At 43.4% G+C, this 24,730-nt stretch overlaps 1 protein-coding gene across 1 annotated transcript in view; it reads left to right on the top strand.

Moving 5' to 3' along the window:
• Positions 1-24,730, top strand: part of Sorcs3 (sortilin related VPS10 domain containing receptor 3) — a 568,351-nt gene that overhangs the window by 535,866 nt on the left and 7,755 nt on the right. Inside the window, exons 19-25 of the mRNA XM_004866511.3 lie at positions 867-1,053; positions 6,596-6,729; positions 17,285-17,408; positions 18,386-18,498; positions 21,868-21,999; positions 23,485-23,584; positions 24,500-24,605. Coding sequence (XP_004866568.2) covers positions 867-1,053; positions 6,596-6,729; positions 17,285-17,408; positions 18,386-18,498; positions 21,868-21,999; positions 23,485-23,584; positions 24,500-24,605 — 896 coding nt within the window. The remainder of the gene's footprint in view (positions 1-866; positions 1,054-6,595; positions 6,730-17,284; positions 17,409-18,385; positions 18,499-21,867; positions 22,000-23,484; positions 23,585-24,499; positions 24,606-24,730) is intronic.

Raw genomic sequence — 24,730 nt, 5'->3', positions numbered from 1 at the left:
TGGGGTACAGAAGGATGGGGCTCAGCATCCGTCCTTAGGAAGCTCTGTCTGCGGGGGGTGGTAGGAGGGACTCAGCTGATGATGGACCAGGCGGCAAGTGGGGCCATGTGTGATCTGGGACAGTCAAAGAGGCTCCAGTAAAGAAGGGAATGGGTCAGTTCCGAGAAGTCCAAGAAGAAGAGAATGGAGGTACAAATTTATAGAGTATGACATTTTCATCTATAGAGCCGGAATCATTATCTACTGTATATTGTTATTATTATTTTTGAGATGACATTATACGTATGTATTAGGTGATGACTTAGTCTAGTGAGTACTGGAAGATAAGAATGATTATAAGGCTAGCATGGGGTTAAGAGCAGGACTACTGGAACTAGACTGTCTCTCTTTATGAGTCGGGTTTTCCACCAGTGGCCATGACTCTGGTATAATGAATGTGTTTTTATCTCCACCTATGAATTGTAAATGCTTTCTACAACATGGAATTGTGAGAAGATTAATTGCTTGGGATTGATAAGAAACTCTGTATTTGTTAGCTGTGGCTATTATTGTTGTTATTTCTAGTATATAGAAGAAGGAGGAGAAGAAGATTCAAGCCATGCGTGTGAAGATGCCAGGGCAACCCTTGGATTCATACTTCAGTGCTCGCCTACTAATGCCCATGTCTTAGAGACTCAGGCTGCTCTGAGCTTGGTCATACAGTGTCAGCCTGAGGGAAACCATGCTGATCATGCTAGGGTGTTTCTGCTCTCTGGGACTGGCTCTGGGTCCATATAGGGTGATGCTAAAGCCCAGAAGAAAGCATCAGCTAGAAGTCAGGTAGGACCATGTGAATGGACCTGGCCAACTGCTCTTTCATCTTGCAGGGTGACCTTCAGAGGACAAATATCCAGCTTGACTTTGGAGATGGGATTGCTGTGTCCTATGCTAACTTCAGCTCCATCGAGGATGGCATCAAGCATGTGTATAAGAGTGCAGGGATCTTCCAGGTGACAGCCTATGCGGAGAACAACCTTGGCTCAGATTCCGCTGTCCTTTTCCTGCATGTGGTTTGTAAGTAGTGGGAGCCAGCACCCTTCTCTCTTCCTTCCAGTCGTCAAAGCCCTCTGTCTGGACTTTCTGGAATTTGGAGCTGAGATCAAGTTCACTCCAGCTACTACAGTGACTCAAATCAAAATATTGCTCTTCTGTGATTTAGTTTCGGAATACTGTAGTAGATCAGTTATTCTGAAAGTTTAGGTGAGGTATCATCAACAGGCCCTCCCTTTCAGTACCACTCTACACGTGCAGACACACATTCAGGGAACATACCCTTCTCTTTGCTTTGGAGAACTCTGAAAATATAAGTAGAAACCCATCTGATCCATGGTTCCATGTTCATTTTCAAGCTATTCTGAGTGAAGGCAGCACAAATCAAACTAAACTGTTACTTCTGTTGGAAGAGCCAAACAAGGATTTCAAAAACACATACTTAGATTTTTTTTTTAAAAAAAGAAGAACTAAATACTTAAAACAAAAACTTAATTCCTACATCCACGGTTACTTCAAGTTCATTATGTTATAAACAATTCTAAGAACTCTCCAAATTTGTTTGAGTCTGTTTCATTGCTCTGGGCTCTTTCTTGGCAGAAAACAAAACAACAGCTGAAGTTCTAGAATATTTTGTTTTGAATGTGTTTTGTATATTAGCTGTCCTGGGATTTGACTCAGATAAACTGAGATGTAAACACTGTGGCTTCAGAATGGTGAGTCAATGCAATGTGAGGCTACCTGGGTTTCATACACCTTTCTCAGTGACAGCCCTGGTCTCAGAATTTCTCTGGTTCTTACCAGTCCACTCATGTCCATGGGGAACTGTTCCAGGAACCCCAGCACAGGCCTGCAACTGCAGATGGACTGCAGATGGTACCAAGTGTTTTCCTATAGTAATGGGGGGGTAGCATATACCTCATGGATACCCTGGACAAACGGATGATTCATGACCCAGGCAGGATATCACATCACTCACAAAAATCAAGTCATTTAAAACTTCTGATTGTTTATTTGTTGGATTTTTCCATTTCACAGTTTCTGACTGTGGTTGGCTATGGATAACCGAAACTTCAGATGAGTAGGGACCAGTATGTTCCACAATGGTTTTCTCACTTTGCCATATATACCGGCATTTAAATGTTATGAAAGAATTTAAATGAACAGACAGAGCTCCTTCTTGTTAACAATTTAGTGATGGTAGAGATTCCTCCGTAACCCATGCCTCAGGGGTCCCTGGCAAACAGTAAGCTACAAGCCCCCTAGTACAGAGAGCAACATTGATAGTAGATGTGTTTGAGAGGAGACCTAGATTACCGATCAGATCAATCATGTCCCCAATAATCCCAGTCTATGTGACCTTGAGATAAATTACTTCTTTTTTGAGTTTTCTACACTCCAGTTTTAAAATGGCTTGATTGCCTTGCAGGGCTCTTGTAACAATAAAAAGGAAATACAAATAAAACACCCCCAAATTCTGGATTCCTTCAGCAAGTATTTGTTGACTTCCTAATATGTGCAGAGCACTCCTCCAGGAAGTCAGAGATAACAATGCAGACATGGTCCTGCCCCTGCAGTTTATATTCTGCTGGGGAAGGGCAGGTACTGAAAAAAATGGGCCAAGAATAGGGAAAAAGGTGATGGCCTCCCCACACTGACACTGATCATTCTGTGCTGAAAGCCGCGGGCCAGATGTCCAGGTGGGTGATGTGCAGGATGTTCATAAGCCCAGGCTTTAGAGCAACAGAAAGCTGCGTTTGAACTCTGATCACATCCGTTTGTTAAATGCCTGACATCGGTCAACTTTCTTTGCCTTTGTAAACCTCTAGTTCTCATCTCTAATAATTAGCTTGTAAGGAGGCTGTGGGAATTCAATTAGATAATGTATGTGCTAAGGGGGCCCCAAGACCACCCCCAGGTTTCCTGAGTCACTAAGATGACTCAGAACTCAGCTCGCAGCTTCATTCTTGGCTAAGCTTTATTCCAGGGGAATGGAAAGCAAAATCAGCTGAGAGCAAAGGCTCAGGAAGCAGAGCCCAGAGAAAACTAGGCACAAGCTTCCCCTAGCCCTTTGCCTCTGGAGTCACATGAAACAAGCCAGTTCCCCTAGCAGTGAGTGGCGCTGACAGTAGGGCTGGCCATCAGAGAAACTCACCAGCGACTCAGCACCCTTACTTTTTATCAGGGCTACCCTCATAAGCACCTCTCCCTGGCATATACCAAAACTCTGAAGTCCTCATGGAAGATAGGTGTTCAGAACAAATCATACTATTTACAAAAACAGTGTAGGCAAAACGAGCCACTCTTACCAGTTAACTGTTGATTGGAACCACTCCAAGAGCCAAATTCCAGACACCAGCCAAGCCCGGCCCTGTGTACAGCCCTGCGTACAGGACAGCCGTTTCAGGCTTAGGTAACATTTTCTTTTCTACGCAGTGTGCACAATACAATGACACCCAGCTTGAACACGATGAATGTTACCTGTTATTAATGTAATTACCAGCACTTCCCATGAACTCTCTGCCTGCCACTTCTGCTGCATTTAACAATGAAGACAGAAGGAGAGAGAAATTCACACTCCTCCTTTCAGGAGACTTGTCCCACCCTTGTTCCTGATTCTGCCACCAGTGGGTCCTGCTTCCAAGCGCGAAGACCAACACACAACTTAGCGCAAACACAGCATCAAGGCACAGGTTTACGCTGGGGGTTATGTACTCAGAGGAGGAAATGTTCCCTGAACCTTTAAACGTGCTCATAATTCCCTCCAAATCAATCATGGCTACATTTACCAGACAGTTATTATAGGGGACACTGCTCTATGCCTAACCTTGGGCCATTAGCTAACAAAAGTAGTTGTTAGCCACCCATATTAACCAGTCTCACACAGATTATTAGATTTTTATCTAAAGGGGGACGATTTGACAGCAAGATTTTAGGAGTTTGCTATATTCCCTGCTAAAGCCCTTCAGCTCTCTTCTGCTCATCCCTGCTCTGCCTCCACATGGTAGCCTGAAGCTTTGGCTTAGGATCTTTGCCCTAAAAAGCTGCTGCATGATCTTGTTTCTCAAGATTAAATTTAGCCAAACATGCTTGACCTGAAGCCAGAATAAGTGTGAGTATGTTCGGTGGCGTTCTGATTTGTAAAGCTCCGTCCCATTCACTTCCGATGTAAACTGGGCACCCGCATCCCTTAGGACGTCAGCCCTGCCTGAGCCAGGGTCCTCAGAGTGGCAGAGACCCGAGAAGAGAAGAATTTCCAAGGACACAGCCAGAGAACGGCTTTGCTGTTGTGAGATGTGAGAGATGTGAGAAAGCCCAGGTTCCAGGAGGTGTCCTGGGGAGGAGGTCTCATCCCTTTGGGAAAGCACAGTGGGAATAGGAGCAGTGATTTCAAGCGCACTCGGAGCCTTTTTCTCAGTAGGGAGGAATGAGAAATCTGATGCTGTGTGAAGAAAAATTCTGCAGTGCTCATGTGGGAAAGCTGGCTTTTCGTCTCACATTCTGGGCAGGAGTTAGCCGGGCCCCTACCTCTTCTGTTTCCTCTTCCTCATTGATACACAGGACACAAATAACAAGGAGAGATTTCATCAGGTAGACTCCGAAAATTGAGTAAATAAAGCAACAGATGTAGCCAATATTTTATCACACTTTGTGTTCTTCTACTGACATCAAACAAACTACACAAAAACTAATACAGATTTGCTCATTTAATATAATTAGACCTTCAGCCAAATGTGTATATGTGGTGACAAGGTTCAAATTATTTGCTGGGAAAAAAATCCTGAGGTGCCATATGTCTGGAGTCAGAGCAGAGAGCTGCAGGCAGAAAGCATAGATTCTTTTTCTTCATTAATTTTTTAACTGACAAAAAGTGTAGATGTTTATTATGTACAACAAGTTACCAGGAAATATATGTGCATGTGAAGTGGTTCAATCAGGCTCATTGCCATGTACATCCCCTCATACTTATTTTTTGTGGTGAGAACACTGAACAGTATTTTCTTAGTGATTGGCAAACTGCAGTATAATGGCATTCAGCAGTTACCAATGTACAGTGAATACCTCGAATGCACTGCACCTCTCTCACTGCAGTTTTACACCCTTTGACTGACAGCTACCCCATCCCAGCCCTGGCATCCAGCATCCTCCATTCTACTCTTTGCTTCTCTGGGCTCAACTGGTTTGGATTTCACATGTGAATGAGAACATGAGGTGTTTGTCCTTCCATGCCTGGCTTATTTCACTTAACGTGACATTCTGCAGGTTTATCCATGTTGTTGGATATCAGAGTTGAAAAAATAACACAGCAAACCCCCAAGTACAACATTGGTACATTCATTATGCTTCATCAGTATTTTCCTCTTCTCATTTTATTCTGGAAATGAATGAAATCAGCAGCCTCACTTGTTATACCCAGGGTGTGTCCGCCCACAAACTAGGAAGTAAAAGACTTGCTGGTGTAGAGCTCAGTGATATTTACCCCAGTTTTCTACAGGAAAAAAAAAAATGAGAGAAGCAGCATTTTTATTATTTCGGAACTGGCATTTATTTCCTGTTCCATCTAGGGAGATGTGCATTTCCTTCTTTGTAAAAAAAAAAAAAAAGAAGGGGGGCTTGTCTGCTTCTGAATGACACCCCCTGTGTCCCGCAGATGGCGAGGCACCAATGTACAGAAAGGATGGAGACCACTTAACCACTGAGGGTGATGGAATAGCCCCCCTTACAGTGCAGTGACCCCGAATCACAGCACAGGCTAGGCTCAGAAAGAGAACACTGCTATTTATCTTCTGGTAAACTAGCTTTCCCTTGGACTGGAGATGGCTCACAGTTCCTGGTGATTGGGCTTTATCGGATGTAAATGAAGTTGGTACCACTCTTGGAATCCGAAAGTGGATTTGGGTTCCCTGTTGTAACACGGAAGCAGATGCTTCATTTCAAGTGCACGCATTCTTCCCAACATTTGCAGTTTTGATCATTGTTTTATCACAGGGCATGATAATAAAGAATAAGATTAAGAATCTAGGAGTGTGATAAAGTTTGATGGTCTAACTGGATAAAGAAGATATGGGTTTTTTATAAAATGGAGCACCACTCAGCCATAAAGAATGAGAAACTAGAGACTTTTATAGCCAAGTGGATGCATATCAAGGCCTTCCCCTTAAGTGAAATAAATAGGACACACCTGTGTAAATACCAAATAGTTTCTCTAGTGTGAGAAACTGAAAGTGTAAATAAGGATTAAAATGAATAATTAATAATTTGAAATAGGAAGAAAAGGTCCAAATGGGTAGGAGAAGTGGGAGGGGAAGGGGAAAGAAAAGAAGGGAAAGGAAAAATTATAAGAAAAGGAAAAAAATGGAAACAAAGTCCATGTAAATAGGGAAAGGAGGACAGAGAATGGGGAGAAAATAAGAACCAAGATCCATCATGTGCAGGTACAAGCACCCAATGATAAATGTAAACAAATTGTATACCTAAAATGTACCAATAAAAGAATTTAAGCAAAAAATAAAGTTTGATAGTTTATTCTGGAAGTATAACACTGCCTTTCTGCCTGTTCCCTTAGGTCCCGTGGAGCATGTTCACCTGCGAGTTCCATTTGTTGCCATAAGAAATAAAGAGGTCAACATCAGTGCCATTGTGTGGCCGAGTCAGCCGGGAACCCTAACCTATTTCTGGTGGTTTGGCAATAGTACGAAGGTTCGGTTCTTTCTGATCAGTATCAAATTAAGTTTACATGAAGTACTTCTGTGTTGCAGCTTCTGCATTACTGTTGGAGACACCAAAAGCTAAGAAGCCATAAAGTGACTAAAACTCATCTCCCTACACCAAGTTCACTTTTTTAATAGGGAAAATTTAAATAATTCTAAAGAACGAAGAGTACTCTGCGAAACTATACAAACCTATATTTGTGTAGTTTGCTTAATTAGTATTTCTAAAATTTCATTTGTTCCATTTGTTTTAATACTGAGTTTTCCACTCATTACCTACATAATATTAAAGAAGTTACTGAGCATCTCTGATATTAAGTGATCCCATGTGTTAGGGGTAAACTAGAGAGCTAAATGTGCAGCCATGAAAATTAAGTGGCATAAGACATGAAAATTAAGTGGCATAAGACATGTAAAATGCCCTCAACAACACCTATTAGGTGTTCTACAGAACTTAGCATTCTTCTTAGGAAAGATACGGAGACTGTCTTGTCTCAGAGGAAGAAACTAAACAAGTCAAACCCTTCCCAGGCAGCCTCTGCTCCAGTGCCTGGTGGTGGTGATGCATGTGTTGAGAATGACCACAGTTGTACTATGTATCCTGAAACCTTTCTCTAATCACTATTGGTCCCTGTAGTTTACTTGTCCTTAGTGCTTTTGGATTTTGTTTCTTTTTATGTTGAGACTTGGCATCATTTTTCCTTAAATATTTGTTAGAATTCACCAATAAAACCATCTGGGCCTGGTGCTTTCTCTTTTGCAGAATAATTAATTACTGATTATATTTGTTTAAAGGTACAGCCCTATTTGGATTTTGGGTTTCTACTCGTGTACGTTTCAGCAGCTTGTGTCTCTCAAGGACTAAATTCATTTTATCAAGGCTATCAAATCTGTAAGCATAGAATTGTTCCTGTATCCCTATATTTTCCATTCGATTTCTTAACTTCTTTGATAGTGAAGTCTTTTCATTTATTTGAAATGTTAGTAGTTTGCGTCTTTTTTCTTTTTTTCTTAGCCTGGTTAGAGATTTATCAATTTTATTAATATTTTCAAAGAACTAAGTTTCATTGATTTTCTTTATGGATTTCCTGGTTCCCATTTCATTGATTTCTGTTGCAATTTGGGGGGGGCTACTTTGTATTGGATTTGTTCTTTTGTAGTTTTCTCCAGTAGAAGCTTAGACTGCTGATTTCAGGTCTTTCATCTTTTCTAATGTATGTATTCAATGCTATAAGCTTTCCTCCAATAACAGCTTTTGTTACATCCTACACACTTTAACAAGTTATATTTTTAATTTTATTATTTAAAACCTTTGTAATTTCATTTGAGATTTCTTCTTTGAATCTTGTGTTATTTAGCAGTATGTTCTGTAGTGTCCACATAGCTGCTGATTTTTCAGTTATCTTTCTGTTAATTATTTATAGTTTAATTCACTTGTAGTCTGAGAGTGGACATAATATGATTGCTGACCTTTTAAATCTGTTAAAGTGTGTTTTATATCCTAGAACATGGGTTTGCTTCAATGTTCTGTATGCATTTGAGAAGAGCATATTTTACTGTTTTGTATGTATTAATCTATTGATGTTAATTACATACCATTGATTAGGGGTTGTTGATTTCAACTATTTCTTATTGATTTTTCTCTCCTTTCTTACCATATAAATCATGTTTTGATATACTTTATGTAGTGATTGCCTAGAATTTCAGTATATATTCATAGCTAATCCAAGACCATTTTAAATAACATTACTTCATTTCATGGTTAGTGAGAGTACTTAATAATAGCAAAACAACTGTATTTTCTCCCTCCCATCTCTTATATCCCTACAGCATTCATACAGTCCATGCCCAAGTTCACATAAGAAAATACATGTTAGTAATACTATTTGAATAAACTTATCTTCTAGGTCAATTAAAAATAAGAAAGAAAGAAATATTTTTAAAAAAATATTTCAGCTTCACCATGCAATATCTAATTATTTTGTTATGAATTTTCTATAAAAGTAAGAAGAGTGCTTTTTATATTTTCTTTATTAATATGTATATATATATTACATTAAAATACAAAAATATAAAATAAAAACATTTACTTTCATCTATTCTTTCCTTAATTCTCTGTTTCTTTATATGGTTCAGAGTTTCTGACCTATATTATTTTTCCTCTCTCTGAAAAACTTCTTTTTAAACAAATCTTACAACACAGATATACTTGCCACAAATTCCATTAATTTTTGTTTGTCTAAGAAAATCTATTTGCTTCACTTTTGAAGAAAAAATTTGTAGGGTAATAATTAGTAATTTACTGTGTCTTTTCTCTAAGAAAATGATTGGTGTTTATTTTCCACTCAAAGTGTTAAACAGTCACTCCATTTTCATCTTAGCTGATGGTTTCTGAAGAGAAGTTGGATATATTTATTACCTTTTCTCCTCTGTAAGATGTTTGTTTCCTCTGACTTCTTTGGGGATTTTTAACTTCTCTTTGATTTCCTGTAATTTGGAGATGATGTGCCCAGAAGTTGGGGTCTCAGCATTTATCCTGCTTAGTGTTTGTGGAGCTTCTCGTGTCTTTGGTCTATCTGACATTTCCTTGGAGTAACTCTCGGGCATTTGTTTCCATATTTCTCCATTTCCTTTCTTTCTTCTCAATTGGGTATTCACATTACACATATTTATAATTTTTTTGTAGTTGTTGCACATCCTTGGACATTCTGCTCTGTTTTCCCCTGCTTCTTCTTTTCATTCTTCTCTTTCCTTTTCAGCTAGGAGGTTTTCATTAAGATATCCCCAGCTATCTCCAGTCAACTGACAAGACCATGAAAGTCATGGTTTCTACTTTATTAATTAGACTCTTTAGTATATTAATCATAGTTGTTTTAAATTCCTATTCTCATCTCTTCAATGTCTCCATCATCCCTGTTTCTGTTCTTCCTCTCTCTCTCTCTCTCTCTCTCTCTCTGTCTTTGCACTATTACATACCTTTTAGTATGCCTTGTACCTTTTCCTTGATGGCTGACTGTGATATGCTGGTTAAGAAGAACTGCTGTAAATAGGCTTATAGTATTATAGTAGTAGTATGAGAGGAACAGAAGTGTTCTGTAAACTTACATGACAAGGTCTCAGTATTTTAGTGAGTCTGTGTCCCTGGACTGTGTACCTCACAGTGGTTCATGGTCTCTGTGCCCCTAAGAGAGGAGGGCTGGGCTGGACTGGACATCCCTCCCTGAGGAAAGTTAGACTATGATGGAAACCCCAGCAGCTCAGTCTCTGATTCACTAGTTTCCTCTGAGGAAAGGTTTTTTTAAAAGTCAGAGAGTACTGATATATTTCAAAATGATTCATTAGCCTCTTTCCTTGCCAGAAGGACAAGGACGCTTTTCCCAACATTTATTGGGAGAATCTGGTCAATTCATGGTTGTAAAATTCACAAAGTCACAAGGATTCCCTTATGAATGACTGGATCTCCTTGGACCGTTTTACTCTCAGCCTCGTGTTTTCCTTGAAAACTCGGAATGTGGTTGGAGAAAACTTTAATTTAAAAAAATCTGAGAAAGATCAGATGAGATTTGGAAACGCTTGGCATTAAGAGAAGGGAAATATTCAGTATTTTTTAGTAGTGAGGAAAGAGAAATTTCCTACCAGGAACTCTGGACTGCAAGACTGGAAAGTGTCTCACCCGTGGTCTTTTCTGGGGAGCCAGTGTGGTGCAGTAGAGAGAACGAGGGGTGTGGATTCAGAGTTGTGGTTTAGGTTCCAGCACTGCTCCACCCTGAGTCTGGGAGCTCGACCAGGTTCCTTCTCCGGGATGTCCTGCACCCAGTAGAGAATAATACCGATCTCGTCTCCATTGTCCTGAAAACTAAGACAGCACGTATTTACTTGGCACATACTATGTACTCAACAGAGGTATGCTATGTATTGTGTCATGTAAAACATATGGAGGATGGGTTGGTAAAAAAGGGAGCAAGACTCATGGACTTGGGAGTGCCTTTCAGCGTGAATTATTTCTGCCTCGTGCTTTTAAACTAAGTTTTCAGTGTAGGTGACTGATGATGCCCCCAGGGTTATTATTCCTCTATATAGCAGATCGCCAGGTCACTTAATCAAATGCCTATCTCCTTCACCAGAGAAGGGAAGCTCTCAGTATGTGATGAGCATTGCAAGGTCAAACACTGTTAGTCCAGGGCCTGATCTCAAAGCAGGGCTCTGAATTCCCATCTACCACATAGCAACCCCACCTCAGGATGCCTTAGCTGAACAACTAGAGGTGTTTCTCCTAGAAGTTACAGACTTACCATCTTTCTTCAAAAGCCAGGGAAAAAATATATATGTCCACACACAGAGCGAGGAGGAAAAAGAACATCATTTGGGGAGAAGTTAGGAGGAGAGGACTTGAAATTAATTTCCTTTCTGAGAGTATGAGTTCTTGGCTTCCACACCAGGGAGCTCTGCACTACTGGTGCCCTCTGACCTGGTGATCGCTACCGAGAGGCTACGGCGTGCACTGAGGCTGACTCTTGACTTTTCTTAACACAGCAGTTTATGCAGAAGCCTGCCAGGAGCTGGGGATAGAGTATTCTCCAGAGTACCACTTTTTCTTTTCAGTGTTGATTCCAAGACCTGAAGGACAACATAGGGTCTGATAAGTATTTGATTGGAAAAATCAACAAATGGACAAAGTGATTGAGGATTCTAGTTTTTATTTTCCTGCTCATTATTTACATCAACTTGAACACATTACTTGAGCTGAATCTTAGAGTATGTCTAAGCAAGGATAATAATATCTGATACATGGACATCACAGAGTTATTAATTGAAGTATCTCACAAACATACCCACACATATATGCGTGTGCACATACATGGGTGTGCACACACACATTATGTCCTCTTATGAGGGGGTGATTTTAGATTACATATTGGACTTACAGTTTTACTTGTTTCACTGATGATCAGGGATATTACTTTGGTTAGGAATATTCGTTCTACAAGCTGGAGCAAGAAGTGCTACATAAATGGACTGATCCTAAAGGTCTTACAAGTTGGCTTTGTTCCCAGAGAACAAGAGAATGATAATGCGTGAGAGGTAGTAGAATAAAGCAGTTTCAGAATAAAAGAAACCTGTGTTGAAGTCCAGACAGATTCTCCTTTGCTGTATGTCTTTAGTCAAACCATTTAATGTGTTTGAGTCTCGGCTATATTTGTAATCCCAGAGTAGAAAGAGTGGTAGCTAAACTGATTATTGCTGTGATGACTAAGAGGGCTTTGCACATGATTTAGAACAGGTCTGAGCATTTGGAAATAGCAGACCCCATTGTGCTCACCATTTGCGTTAATAACAGCTATATGTGTGTGACAAATCTGATGCGGTCCCAGAGGTAACACTCCTCTCTATGAAGTAGTTATTTGCTACATTCAACAGGGTACATTTTCAGTGCTTTTTGCTAGCTCCACGCCAGAAACGTGTGGAGGTGGCCATAGTACCCACTGATCATCCAGGGGGCAGCACATTTGATGGGTAAAGGAAAGAGTGTCTTTAGGCGTCATGGTGCGTGCAATGACTTGACAGCCATTTGGTCCCTAGCACAGGTGGTTTGCTGAGCTCTGTATATATATATATTTTATTTAATTATCAGAACATCACTTGTGAAAAAGAAATTTTCCCATATTGCAGGGAATACACTTAATCTAATAGCCTTGGAAGTGTGTGTGCGTGCATGTGTGTGTGCTCTTGTGTGTGACTCAGTGCTGTGCAGAGGTTTATCTGGTGGTTGAATTAAATCAATTGAACATGAACTCATCCCCTGCTTTATATCCAGTCCTTGTCTTGGTGCGGTTTTGAGGAGAAGAGCACATATACCCCCATCCTCCCTTCAAAGAGGTCACATTCCAGATGAGAAAGCAGGATGAGTACATGTGCAGTGATTGGTGAGCAAGTAAGATATGTAAGTAAATAGAAAAGAGCATACACTCCTGAAATGCAGCTGCTGGCTCACATGCCTGAAACCTATCAGTGGGGGATGTGAAATTGCACCAGTACCTCTGTGGAGCCCTTTCAGGAGCTGTATTTTGTAGCAGATGTTGTGAGGAATACAAAGCAGTCCAAATTCCATTTGTTACCTTCAAGAAAAATAATCTATTTGGGAATATAAAGTTAACATCCAAGGAAAGACACAGGAAGCGAAGGCGATAGGAAAGTACTCTTACTGACTGAGTCAAGTAGCCCACGAAGTGATGAATGCAGGCTTTGTGGGTCACTGACCAAGTCACACATGAAATTGGTCCTAAACTTAGGAGAGAGAGAGGGTCTACATGTTCAGTAAGGCTTTGGGAATGGCTGAGCTCTGTGTGGACTGACTCAGCTAAAGTAGAAGACTTTGGGTAGATCTAGGAGGAAAAGCAGAAAGATGGGAGGATAGGATAGACGGCTTTGAATGACATAAATGTGTACTTTTTATTTTGTCATAGGAACTCAGATTAAAGATAGGGTGATAGGAGAGAACCTGGTTTATGGACAGTGATACTTTAGGCAGTTTGGTACTTTTAAATTTTTTGAACTTTCACATTAATCCCATAGTCAGCATGGTTATAGATGTTATTCTACTTTATTTTGTTCTTGTCTTTTGGGGTATTTAAGTGTTTTGTGTAGTTCTAAGCATGGCATAGCTACAATTATGCATTCTTCCCTTCTACTTCCTATGAAAAGCACTTTGCAAACATTACTGCATAATCTGCTGAAGATTTTAAGTAAAGCAAGCAAGCATAGAAATTGCACTGTCTCTCCAATCTGTGAATGGCAGCTTTTATCAAGCTGTACATCTTAAACTGTGCAGATATTATAATGTGCAATAGTGACTTACTGTGTCTGGGAAATTGGTATCATTTGCATTCAAACATTATTTCCCTGCAGCAACCTGTTCCATTAGTCAATTGGAAATCCCATAACCCAGTAGGTTCATAGAGCTTTGTTGATTTCTTGGCTAATACGTGACCTGTCGCACAGGAGGGCTTCTTCCTGGGGAGGCTGTGAGGCGTGCTTATTAGGCCTCTCTGTGAGCTGGCCCCACACCCTGGACAGAGCGGAGGCAGAGAAGTCAGCTGGCTGCCTGTTGGATTTGTGGGGCTCGCAATGGCCAATTTGCTGGGATTAACAGAGGTCTGGCTTAATAAATGTGTCTGCTCGCCTAATAGATTTGAGCAAATGAACCTTAAAATTCATGATTTAATTTAACATTGGGCACCAGATATCAGAGCCAGTGAAGAACCCAAGAATCCTATTGAGGGCTCCAGCTTTGTGGGGAAGGTGAAATCAGCCATGATGCCATAACTGTTGATGAAAAACAAAAGCAATTTGGAAAAGAAAATTAGCCTCTGCCATTTCCTCAGCATGCAGCCTGCAGCCTGCCGCCCCCATCTGGCTCCAGTCAGCAGTGTTAGCTGCATCTCCGGGCCTGACAGGCTGGCAGGAAAGAATGTACTTGCCCACCTCAGATGGCATTCCCTTCGCCCTGCAGCCCTTTGCCCTCATTCACCCTGGAGCTCCTAGGGACACAGCCAGATGGACATAAGATCAAATCTGCTTGGACTGCAGTCATTTCCCTCCTTTCAGAAGGGACAGCATGGTCCAGGACAGCACAGACACCCAAGTCTTGAGAGCAGAAGAATGTGCAAAGAGAGGCCATGTCACCACTAGCAAAGGTTTCCTTAGAGAGGAAAAGGCCTGCTCCTGACAGGTAGGATGAGATAAGAGACAGCTGAGGACAGTAAACCAAAAGGGAGGAGCAGTGACAGGCAGTTGTGGTCTGAGTCATTCCAGAGGGCAGGAAAATGAAAGCACATTAATTATTCCTTTCGTCATTTTCCCAAGTTTACTATGAAAATTTTCACATCCACACACTAACGTTGACTTTTGCAGAGAACACCCTCATGCCCACCAGTCGTCACCTGTCATTAACGTTTACTGGGCTTGTTCTCTCGCTTTTGATCTATCCAATCCTCCATCTATCCATCTTTAAATTTTTTTATTCGCTCAAAATAAATTTAAGAAACCTATATGCTTTGTCTTAAATGATTCAGCTTGTAGATCCTTAACTACAGTTCAGAATTGCTGGGCAACTTACCGTGATGCTGTAAAATGTGTCAACAATGGAGTGCACAGATTTGCCATGTGCATTACTGGGTTTGACGGCGGTGTTTACTTGTATGTCCCGGACCCCTGTGGAGCCTGTTGTCTTGTCCTCATTCCAGGTGGTTTGGCTGTGTTCCTTCCTGGCCAGTCTCTGCCCCATCCCAGAACCAAGCACTATTGCATTTTCCCCCGATTATATTTGTCTCATAAAAATTTAATCATACAATATTAATTGGCTTCTTTCACCTCTTGTAGTTTGTGGATCTCTGTATCTGTATATGTATGTGTGTGTGTGTGTATATACATATATATATATACATTTTGTTCATTTGTTTTTTCTGTTCAGTGTATGAATGTACTATAGTTCCTTTGTTTTTCTGTTGAAGAACTCTAGGATGTTACAGATAAGCTGCTGTGAGCTTTGTTGTTGTCGTTCACTTTTTTTTTCTATTGATGAAATTCCTAGAATTGCAATTGCCAAATCATAAAGTATAAAATAGTACAACCACTTCAGAAAACGGTTCTTGCAATTTTTTTTAAACTAGACTTTTTCCTCCATGGTTGTAATGTTTTATAGACCCAGCTAAATTGTGTAAGAGTTCTAATTTGCTCTACATTTACAAGATTATTTGGTGTTATCATTTAAAAAATTTTAGCCTTGCTAGTTACATAGAGGTAGTTCATTTTGTTTCCAAAGAATGTAGTGAAGCAGCTGAAGGCCTCTGATCGAGACACGAAGGGCTGACAGAGGCCCAGAAATTGTGCCTGATGCCATTTGTCAGTCACTCTGAACCTGTTGCTGAGTGAGTCCCACGGACCTTCTCTCCCAAACCCTGCTTTTAACAGAGAAAGGCAGAGATTCCAAATGGTGACAGATTTGCCAAGGTGCTTCATTAGCACATAACAGAGCCAGGGTTTTAAGTCCTTGATACACTAGAGATGGCAACCATGTGATGCCCTCAGTCCACAGCCACCCTGTGGCTCCCCCCACCTCCCCAGCTCCCCCAGGCAGGGCCTCACACAGTGCTGAGTGTGAGGGTGTGCAACACAGATCCGCCTGCAATGCAGCCCTGTGTGATTCAGAGGAGCCCAGTCCTGAGTACAGAGAACCCCTGAACCCCGGGGAAAAGCCTGGACATCTTTACATACTCCCTTCCTTCTTTTTAATTTAGCAAACAGACAAGAAACCGTCTCCAGAGCTTAAGGCAATATCTCTAATCTTGCCCAACACTAGCCATCCACCTGGTCATAAAACACAACTATAGAATTTTAAAGCAGGAAAAAAATCAAATTATTGTTTCAGAGGCCCAGTCAAAAATTGTGAGCTGGAAAGGAATTTCAGCCACAGCAGGAGCAGTGAGCACTACCTCTGAGAGCCTCCACAGGCCCCATGTGTGCAGCCAGCCACGCACCAAGCACAGCTTGCTGTAGCACTGCCCACGCGCACCCTTCCGGGGCAGCCAGCTGCATTTTCATCCCCTGCCGGTGGATGTCCTGAGTCTGCTCAGGTGCTGCAGCGTCTCTGTCCTCTCCTTTAGATGGGTCCCTCGCTGCTGTGTCTCGCCTTCCAAACAGTGGGGAGCTCCAGAGAGCCTGGGCTCTGAGGAAAGCCCTGAACCGTGACTCTTCAACCTCAGGGCTGGCCTCCTCTCTAATCCGCACCTTCTTTGACCAAGAGCCCAATTTCCAGGGAAAATACAATGATTGTATTTTTCTCTTCATCCTTGAGAAGTCTCTAGCTATGAAATTCAAGAAAGAGAAAAGGAAAATAAAACTTAAAAACATGATGACAGTTATGTTTGTGTGCTACCTAGCCTAATAAAAATGGTAAAAATGTGTTGCAATGGAAAATAGATATAAAGCAAAAAGTCAATAGTATGACTATGCATCTAATTTATAGATATTATATATTATACACATACGGATTATTATATATATAATGTAAATGAACGACAACATGCCTGGAGTGAGGGATACAGAAGTGAGTAAAATGTGGTCACTTCTCTTTAAGGCCTTACAGGGTAATGGAATACAGAATGAAAACACAGTGACACTAGATACTGGGGGAGAAGAGAAATGATCTTCTATTCTCAGAGCCATCAGGAGCAGGTTACAAAAGCTGCCTCTACTTTGCCCCAGGAAAAAGAACAGAGTGACCTGAAAAGCCTGAAGTGTCAGGTCCCATCTCCCTTCCTTGGGTTAACAATTTACACCGTGTTTTAAGTGTATTAATAGTCTCCCGGACCCTGGAAGAATCACTAGAGTTAGGAAGGCGAGTAAAGGTTTGCCCCTCTTTTTCAAGTCTGGATCCCTTGGGAATAATGTGCAGTGCGGATTTGTGACATCCTGAGATTTACAGGAAAGGAAGGAAATCCGCTCTCCACAGAGGACTAAATGGCCTGGTTCTTTTCCTCCTGCAGCCCCTCATCACCCTGGACAGCAGCATTTCCTTCACCTTCCGGGCAGAGGGGACCAACACCCTTACGGTCCAGGTGGCGGCTGGGAATGCCCTCATCCAGGACACAAAAGATATTGCAGTTCACGGTAAGCCCTGCACAGTGTCCTTCCCCAGTTTTCTCCACTCTTTCTATCAGCAGTCACTGACCACTGTGGAAATTCCCCAGGCCATGGGAAAATTATGTAGGTTCACAAGAGGCATTCAACTCCTACCCTGTTCCTGATTAGGGACCCAAGGTACAAGAGCAGCAGAGCAGGGCAGGTGTTTCCTGTGCCCGTGGTGTGTCTGCATCACAGCCTTGGAGTTCCCAGTAGCCGGAGTCATGTGCACAGTTGATGCCATGCTAAGCTGGAAAGACTGTCACAGAAGAAAGCTAGATCTCCCCTCTTGCTGAGGGGTCTGCAATGCACATACAACACCCAATCTTTGTGAGCCAGGGACCAGCGATTTCCAAAGCGGGGGAGTCTGGTCCTCAACTTGCAGAACTCCTAACAGGTTATGGGATGACCTGCGTAGAACTGATGTGTTTTCTTAACTGTTGGACATTCTAACACCCTTGGCTGCAAAGACCTGATCAAAGGCATATGCTTGAAGAAGGCATGAGGAAGTAGGAACAGGTCCCCTCCTGTTCTCAGTCCTGGAGAGCCATTCCTAATTATGAAATTTATCTTAAATGGAATTGGCTGTGCCTCTGTTACTAACCCACATGACCTTCCCAGGTCCCTCGATGGAGCTGCTATCACTGTGGCCCCCTAGAAGGCGGTACTAAGATATAAGTAAACTTTTTTATTGATGCTATAAACTCGCCACCAAGAAACTGTGCAGATCACAAGTGTACAGCTTGGGGACTACCGAGTGAACGACCTGTGAACTCATCAGCTCAGTCAAGACACTGGACATTATCCACACCGTAGGGACAAGGTGGCAACACATTTCCTGCTCCTCTGCACAGGAGAAACAGGCCGAGACTAAGGAATTGCAGCCCAGTGCCCACCCCTCGGGCTCGGGGTGGCAGAGCCTCTCCCCGTCTCTCCCACCTCACTGGCACTTTCTCTCCTTGCAGAATACTTCCAGTCCCAGCTGTTATCCTTCTCTCCCAACCTGGATTACCACAATCCTGACATTCCAGAGTGGAGGCTGGACATTGGCAGTGTCATCAAGAGGGCGTTGGTTAAAGTAAGTTGGTGCTAAGAAATGAACTGGACAGCGTGAACAAGAATACTTTTTAAATAAGTTAAACCGCTATTTCCCAGATGAAAAGAGAAGAAAAGAAGAATGGAGGGAGTGAGGGAAGAGAGGGAAGAGAGGGAGCAAGGGGAGGAAGGAGAAAGTCTAGTCCAGTGTTTGGAGATGGAAATTAGGTGCATTGCTTATTGTAAATATTTCTGAGACAGGAACTTACCTGCCCCAGTGGACTAATGGGTAGGATACGTGCTTAGCTGCCTGTTCACCTATGAATAACGAGGGATTTGGACTCACTAGACTACCATTGGACATACATGGTGTTCCGGAGGTTTCGGGCCAGAAAACAGATAGCAAATTAACCAAAAGTCAGATGTGCCTATGAGAAAGTGAAAGAGCTTTGGTAACCTTCTCAGAGCTACACTATGGAATAGGATGATAAAACATGTTCAATTGAAATGTAAAAACGAGTCTCATGTGCAATAAGCTCTATGTTAGTGGCCTGGCCAGTGTCTCCAGGGAACTGATAAAAAGTGTGATTCACCCCATCCGGGAAAGGCCAATCCTAGCACAAATTTGCAGTTCATAAGTTTTTTTTTTTTGTACTGGGGATCGAACTCAGGACCTTACACTTGCAAGGCAGGCGGCAGCACCACTGAGCTAAATCCCCGGCCCTCATAGGTCCTTATTGGACTACTGCAATGGTTTTGGAAGGGGCTATTTGAACTGTGTTTTAAAGGATATACGTCCCTTGCCAAAGAGAGGACAGTCTTTCAGGTAGAGCAGATGCAAGCCCGTGCAGTACTGAAAGAGTTCAGGTCTGAGAAGTGCCATGAGTTTGGTGCAGTTCATCAATAACTTACAAGAACAAGCATGGCTGAAGTTGTGCTAGGATACTTAGGTCCGATTGTGAGGGGTCTGTGAGGCCCGATAGTGCTTGCTGTATGTTCTGCAGCACTTCACTTTCATAAGGAAATGCTGTCAACAGATTTATACTTCAGGCGCCCATCCCAATGGCGATACAGAGGAAACCTGCTGAGAGTAGGCAGGAGATGCTAAGGGTGGGAGGGGCGTTTCACAAGAGGGGCCGCTACAAGACCCCTACGGGTACCTACGTCAGGGACAGTGAGGTCCTGGGAGGAAAAGTCAAAGACATTAAGAGTTGGGGCAGTAGGGTTAGTGGTTAATAAATGCGGCGAGGGTGAGAGGGAGGGAGACGTTTCCTGAGTAGCAGAGTGGGTAGGACAGAGACCCCGCCATTAACCCAGGTGGGGACCTTGCGGCAGAGACATGCTGGAGGGACAGTAATGGCTTGATATTTGATGAGCCTGGAGAACACGAGAAATGATTGGGTAAAGATGATCCAGAGAGGGAGAATATGGGGTTCACATCAAGAAGAGGACCATGCTGGAGGCTCAGATTTGAGAACCCAGGCTGTGGACGTCACGGGGCTCCCCCAGGGAGACTGAGATCAGGAAAGCCACAGTGGCAGTGTTCCCCGGGCAGAGGTTGAAGACCCAGGGAAAGGCATGGAGGAGGCGCGGACACGGCGGAGTAAAAACAAATGCGCCCCTGTACGTGTTGCCGGCACGAGCAACTTTAGATCCTTGTGTAACCAGGTTGCTCACAGAAGGCTAAGCAGACTGCGGGGTGTTGTGCCACCTCAGTCGTCCAAGAGACCTCAGACTTAGGACCACAGAAACTTATGTCCGCAATTCTGAAAGCTAGTCGGCAGAAGGTGGAGGCGGTGGCAGACTGCACGCCGTGACACACAGGTGACATTTTATCACCATGTCTTCACACAGTGGAAAGAGGAGGAAGCAGCTCTGTGGGGCCTTTTATAAAAAGGGCACTAATCCCATCTCTAAGGGCTCCACCCTCTGGATTTCATCACCTTCCACTGACCCAGCTCCTAATGCCATCAGGTTAATGATCAAGTCTCGAACGTAAGAACTGTAGGAGGACACAGATACTCAGACCACAGCATGTGTCTTTGAGCGTAGCATCCAGAGTTGCACTGTATTTTCTGTGGCTGCATTCGTTAAAACTTATTACCTTTTCAAGAAGTCATTGGGTGATTACAGCACTACTAGTAGTGAATAATAATAACCATGTCTGCTGAGGCCTAAGCCTTGAATCTGGGGAGAACTATCACAGGCACATTGCTCTGGACAGGATTAGGGCCTGGGGCTCCGCAGTTTTTGACTGTCAGCCCCCGAGTGCTTGGTGACACACAGGTCACACCAGCATGGACACTGGGGCTCATCCCCTCCACTCCGGATCAGCGACCTTCAGGAGACAGGGCGGGGGGAGAAATAAGCAGAAGGAAAACTCGCTGCGTTCCCACTCAGGTTTTGTTTTTTCAAGAATTTGTCTTTAGATAGAAGCTAACTGTTGAGTTTTTATCACAAAAGCAGTGGAACCTCTTTTACTGAACACCCAGGAATGGAAAAGCTCCCTCATCATCTCAGCCTCTTAACAACTCTTAGTGTCTGGAGTTTTTTTCTATATATTTAATAGATTGTAGCCAAAGGAATTGTAGGAACTAGATCCCTCCTCCGTGCTTTTCCGCACTGCCTCGCGGTTCCCATTATCATGCTACAGCTGCAGGAATATTCTACAAGTGATTTGACTTGGCTTAGTATGTGTTTGGATATTGGAATTTTTCCTGTTTACTTGCTGTTCTAAATAACGTTGTGTTTTTCCTGCATATGTCTTTTCCTATATTTTGGGTCACGTCTTTAGGGCTATCTCGCCAACTTACAGTGACTGAATGAAGGATATGACTGTTTTTATGGCCTAGAAGTAAGTCTTGTGGAAAACAAATTTGTAATATGTATCAATTTTTAGTGCTGCCAGCAACAAACCGGGGAGACTCCTTGCTGCAGCTGTGCTAATATTAGCCACTAAACTTAAAAAACTGCTTTAATAAGTGCAAACAAGTGCTGTGCCATTTTTAAATGTGCATTTCCCCGTGTTCATTTATAACTGCTTATTCCTCATTTGCAGCCAGTCTGTTCCTGTTTTAACCAGAAACTCTCATCCTCTTAGTACCGAAAGGGGGAAAATATGGGAGGAACTTTCGCAAATCCTCCCGGCAAATGGTGCTTAGAAAATCATTCGTAACACCATTCGAGTTTCAGTAAAAATACATCTAAGAGTACGGAAGGGGTGAAGCTAGTAACTCTGTCCCCAGCAGTGCTAGGGGAGACAGAGAGGAAGCTTGGCTGTGCCTGAAATGCCGGAAGGAAGAGCCCCTGCGAGCCCGCAGCTGTGCAGGCTGCTCCCGTGTCACTGACTCTGGCTCTGCAGTGCCAGGTCCTCCAGGGCCTCATGCTCTCGTCTCCCCCAAACATCTTGCAGGTGACCGGCGTCCCCGAAGACCAGATCCTCGTGGCTGTGTTCCCTGGCCTCCCTACCTCTGCAGAGCTTTTCATCCTGCCACCCAAGAACTTGACAGAGAGGAGGAAAGGCCATGGCGGGGACCTGGAACAGGTACGTGCAGAAGGCCAGGCGAGGACATCGCCTGTGCCCCTCACTCACGTGTTGCAGCCAGCACGCTCTCTCCCACGGACCCTCAGCCCAGGGCCCTGCTCAGTGCTCAGCCCGCGTGAAGTAAGTGCTAGTGCAAACACTAGGAGCCCTGAGCCACACGCAGAGGGATAGCGCCTGGAGTGTTTAAATAAGCTTCTTCGGAGACAGATGGCTTGCCTCATCTTGCTTTGACTAAAGAAGCAGTACTTCCGAGAGGGACTGCTCCTCACTGTCCTTGTCACCTGGCCATGTCGTCCCTGTGATCCACACAGTCCTGGAAGCACAGGAGGTGGCCTGCCCAATGCGTCTCCCTCTGCTCCTCTACCGGGTCTTATTGGCTGCTTCCCACGTCAGGTTTCCCCTACCTTCCCAGGATGCTCAATCAGAACAGAAGAAACTAAGTGTGGCTGAGACTGCTCAAAGTCACCATAAATTAAACGCATTGCTCCTGGGTGACATCACCATTGCAGGGACTCTTTCTGTGTCCCCTTCATATGCACCTGGCCGGGCTGTCACCCCACCCTTACACCCATCCATGGTCCTGGAGCCACACAGTTGCTACTCCAATCCCTTTCTCTGGAATAAGAAATAGTTTCTTTGTAGGGTTGCAGGGTTGCATGTGAAGCTGGCCAGAAATAAAGTCAGCTTCTTAATGCACGCATCACTCTACAAGACCTCTTTATTCTGAAATAGCAAGCAGCGTGAGTGAACTATATTTGGAAGCTACAATATCCATCCATTTAGATAAATAGGTAATTATGGTGATGAATAGCAGCTGTGATATTAAGGCGCGTACAGCGAGATAAGAGTTACGGACAACAGCCTAAGTCTGCCTCAGCTTTCATGCGGGAATTACAGAGTGATTAAATCGATGTTATGTGTTCTGAGACTTGCTGGGGAAAAGCAAAGAGGAAAAATTATCCCATGAAAAGGAAGCAGCTTCTGCTTTGATGTTTGCCTCCCATTGTGTCTAAGATAAAAAAATGCAGAGCGATGGGCTGTGCCTGTATATGCCTGCTTTAATCCCGGCAGGGGACTCTGCACCCTGTAAGTGTTGCTTGATCAGATTAAAGAGCTAATGATGGGTTCAATTTCTTTCACTGGAACCCACAACAGGTCTTGGATTATACAAAGGCATGGAGGGAAATATGCCGAGCTAGGAGTTGCGTGCAGTGGTCATGTCTGCTAGAGCCCTCATTTGTTGGGTGATTGTGGATATACTCTTTCTGTCTTCTCTCCAGTACAAGAAGATGATATCAGGCACCTCCTTGGTTTCCCAGGGTTCTGGGGGCTGCGAGAACCGAAGTGATATCCCCAATTCTGTGCCAGTATTCTGTCCTTGGTTGACAGTGGTCATTTCTTTTTTTTTTTTTTTTTTGCATTTGACACACGGGGAGAATGACCACACACCATGTCCTCCCATGCAGCCTCTTTCTTGTTTTCCAGATTGTAGAGACCTTGTTTAATGCTCTAAACCAAAACTTGGTCCAGTTCGAGCTGAAGCCAGGGGTCCAGGTCATTGTGTATGTTACACAGCTGACATTAGGTGAGTACCTGTTGGGAGGCAGGGGACATGGTGTGATGATCCGTTTTCCTGGAGGGAGAAGGGAAGAGATGATCACCAAAGGCTTTTCCACACATGCCTGCAAGTGGTGTGACAGGACCTTAGGGTGGTGAAGTTCAGGGAGATGAACCACGTCTCTCTGCAGCCACCCTGCGGAGGTCCAAGAAGACATTCTTAGGAGTAGCTTTGCCATGGAATCCTGGATCGTAGCAGAGGAAACCTACCATTGCTTTGGTTTAGATTTTCTGTATTTACTTACTTGTTTGTTTTATTTGCCACAACTGGGATTATACTGGGTAGGCTTCGGGCTCTCTTTGATTCTCTGACTCTGTGAATCTCGGGTGCAGGTCAAATCAGAAAACCTTACTATTCCCTTGCAGTTTATAATGTGAGCATCTCAGCAGAAAGAGAGACCAGGTCAGGTTGGTAGGTAGTATTATGAAAGGAGTAGAAAGGGCCTGTCCTATTGGGCACTGCTTCTGGCTGTCTGGGAGAGCATCCAGCTTTTCAGATGTATATCCAGGGTATTTTACTAGAACAGTGTAGGAAAAGAAAGAGCAAGACTGCATTCATGTGTGCCCCAACAGTTCCAAGTGCTCTGCCACATGGGCACACAGGCCACCTAAGAAAAAAAGTACTCGGGGCCTTCTGCTTCCAGAAGCTGGACACACATTTTTCAGTTCATGGCAATTACTGCAAGTTTCCCTGGATGCAGCAGAGGAGTTAATTTTCTCTTAAAAGCTGCGGTCAAGCACACTTCTCACAGGGGAAGCTAAGCTGCCTGTGCCCAGATAATAAGCTGGGCTGTTGAAGCCCGGGAGGAAGAGTGTGTGCCACTTAGCAGGGCCCCATGCCAGCCACTAGCTCCAGAGTGAACTCTTCTCTCCTTTCCTGCAGCCCCGCTGGTGGACGCCAGTGCGGGGCACAGCAGCTCAGCCGTGCTAATGCTCCTGTCCGTGGTGTTCGTGGGCCTGGCTGTATTTCTGATCTACAAGTTCAAAAGGTATGTGCTCCATTTCTCACTGTGTATCTGGGCCGAGGAGGATCATTGCGGACTGTTCTTCCTACAACCAGCATTCCTAAACTCATCTCAAGAACAGAGCTTACCCACCTGAAAGCTCTAGTTGG

Source organism: Heterocephalus glaber, unplaced genomic scaffold, assembly GCF_053883595.1.
Source record: "Heterocephalus glaber isolate CG9 unplaced genomic scaffold, H.glaber_assembly_v1.0 deba00001498, whole genome shotgun sequence".
Taxonomy (NCBI): domain Eukaryota; kingdom Metazoa; phylum Chordata; class Mammalia; order Rodentia; family Bathyergidae; genus Heterocephalus; species Heterocephalus glaber.
Note: the sequence above shows the minus strand (reverse complement) of the source record. Positions and strands in the feature narration are given on the sequence as shown.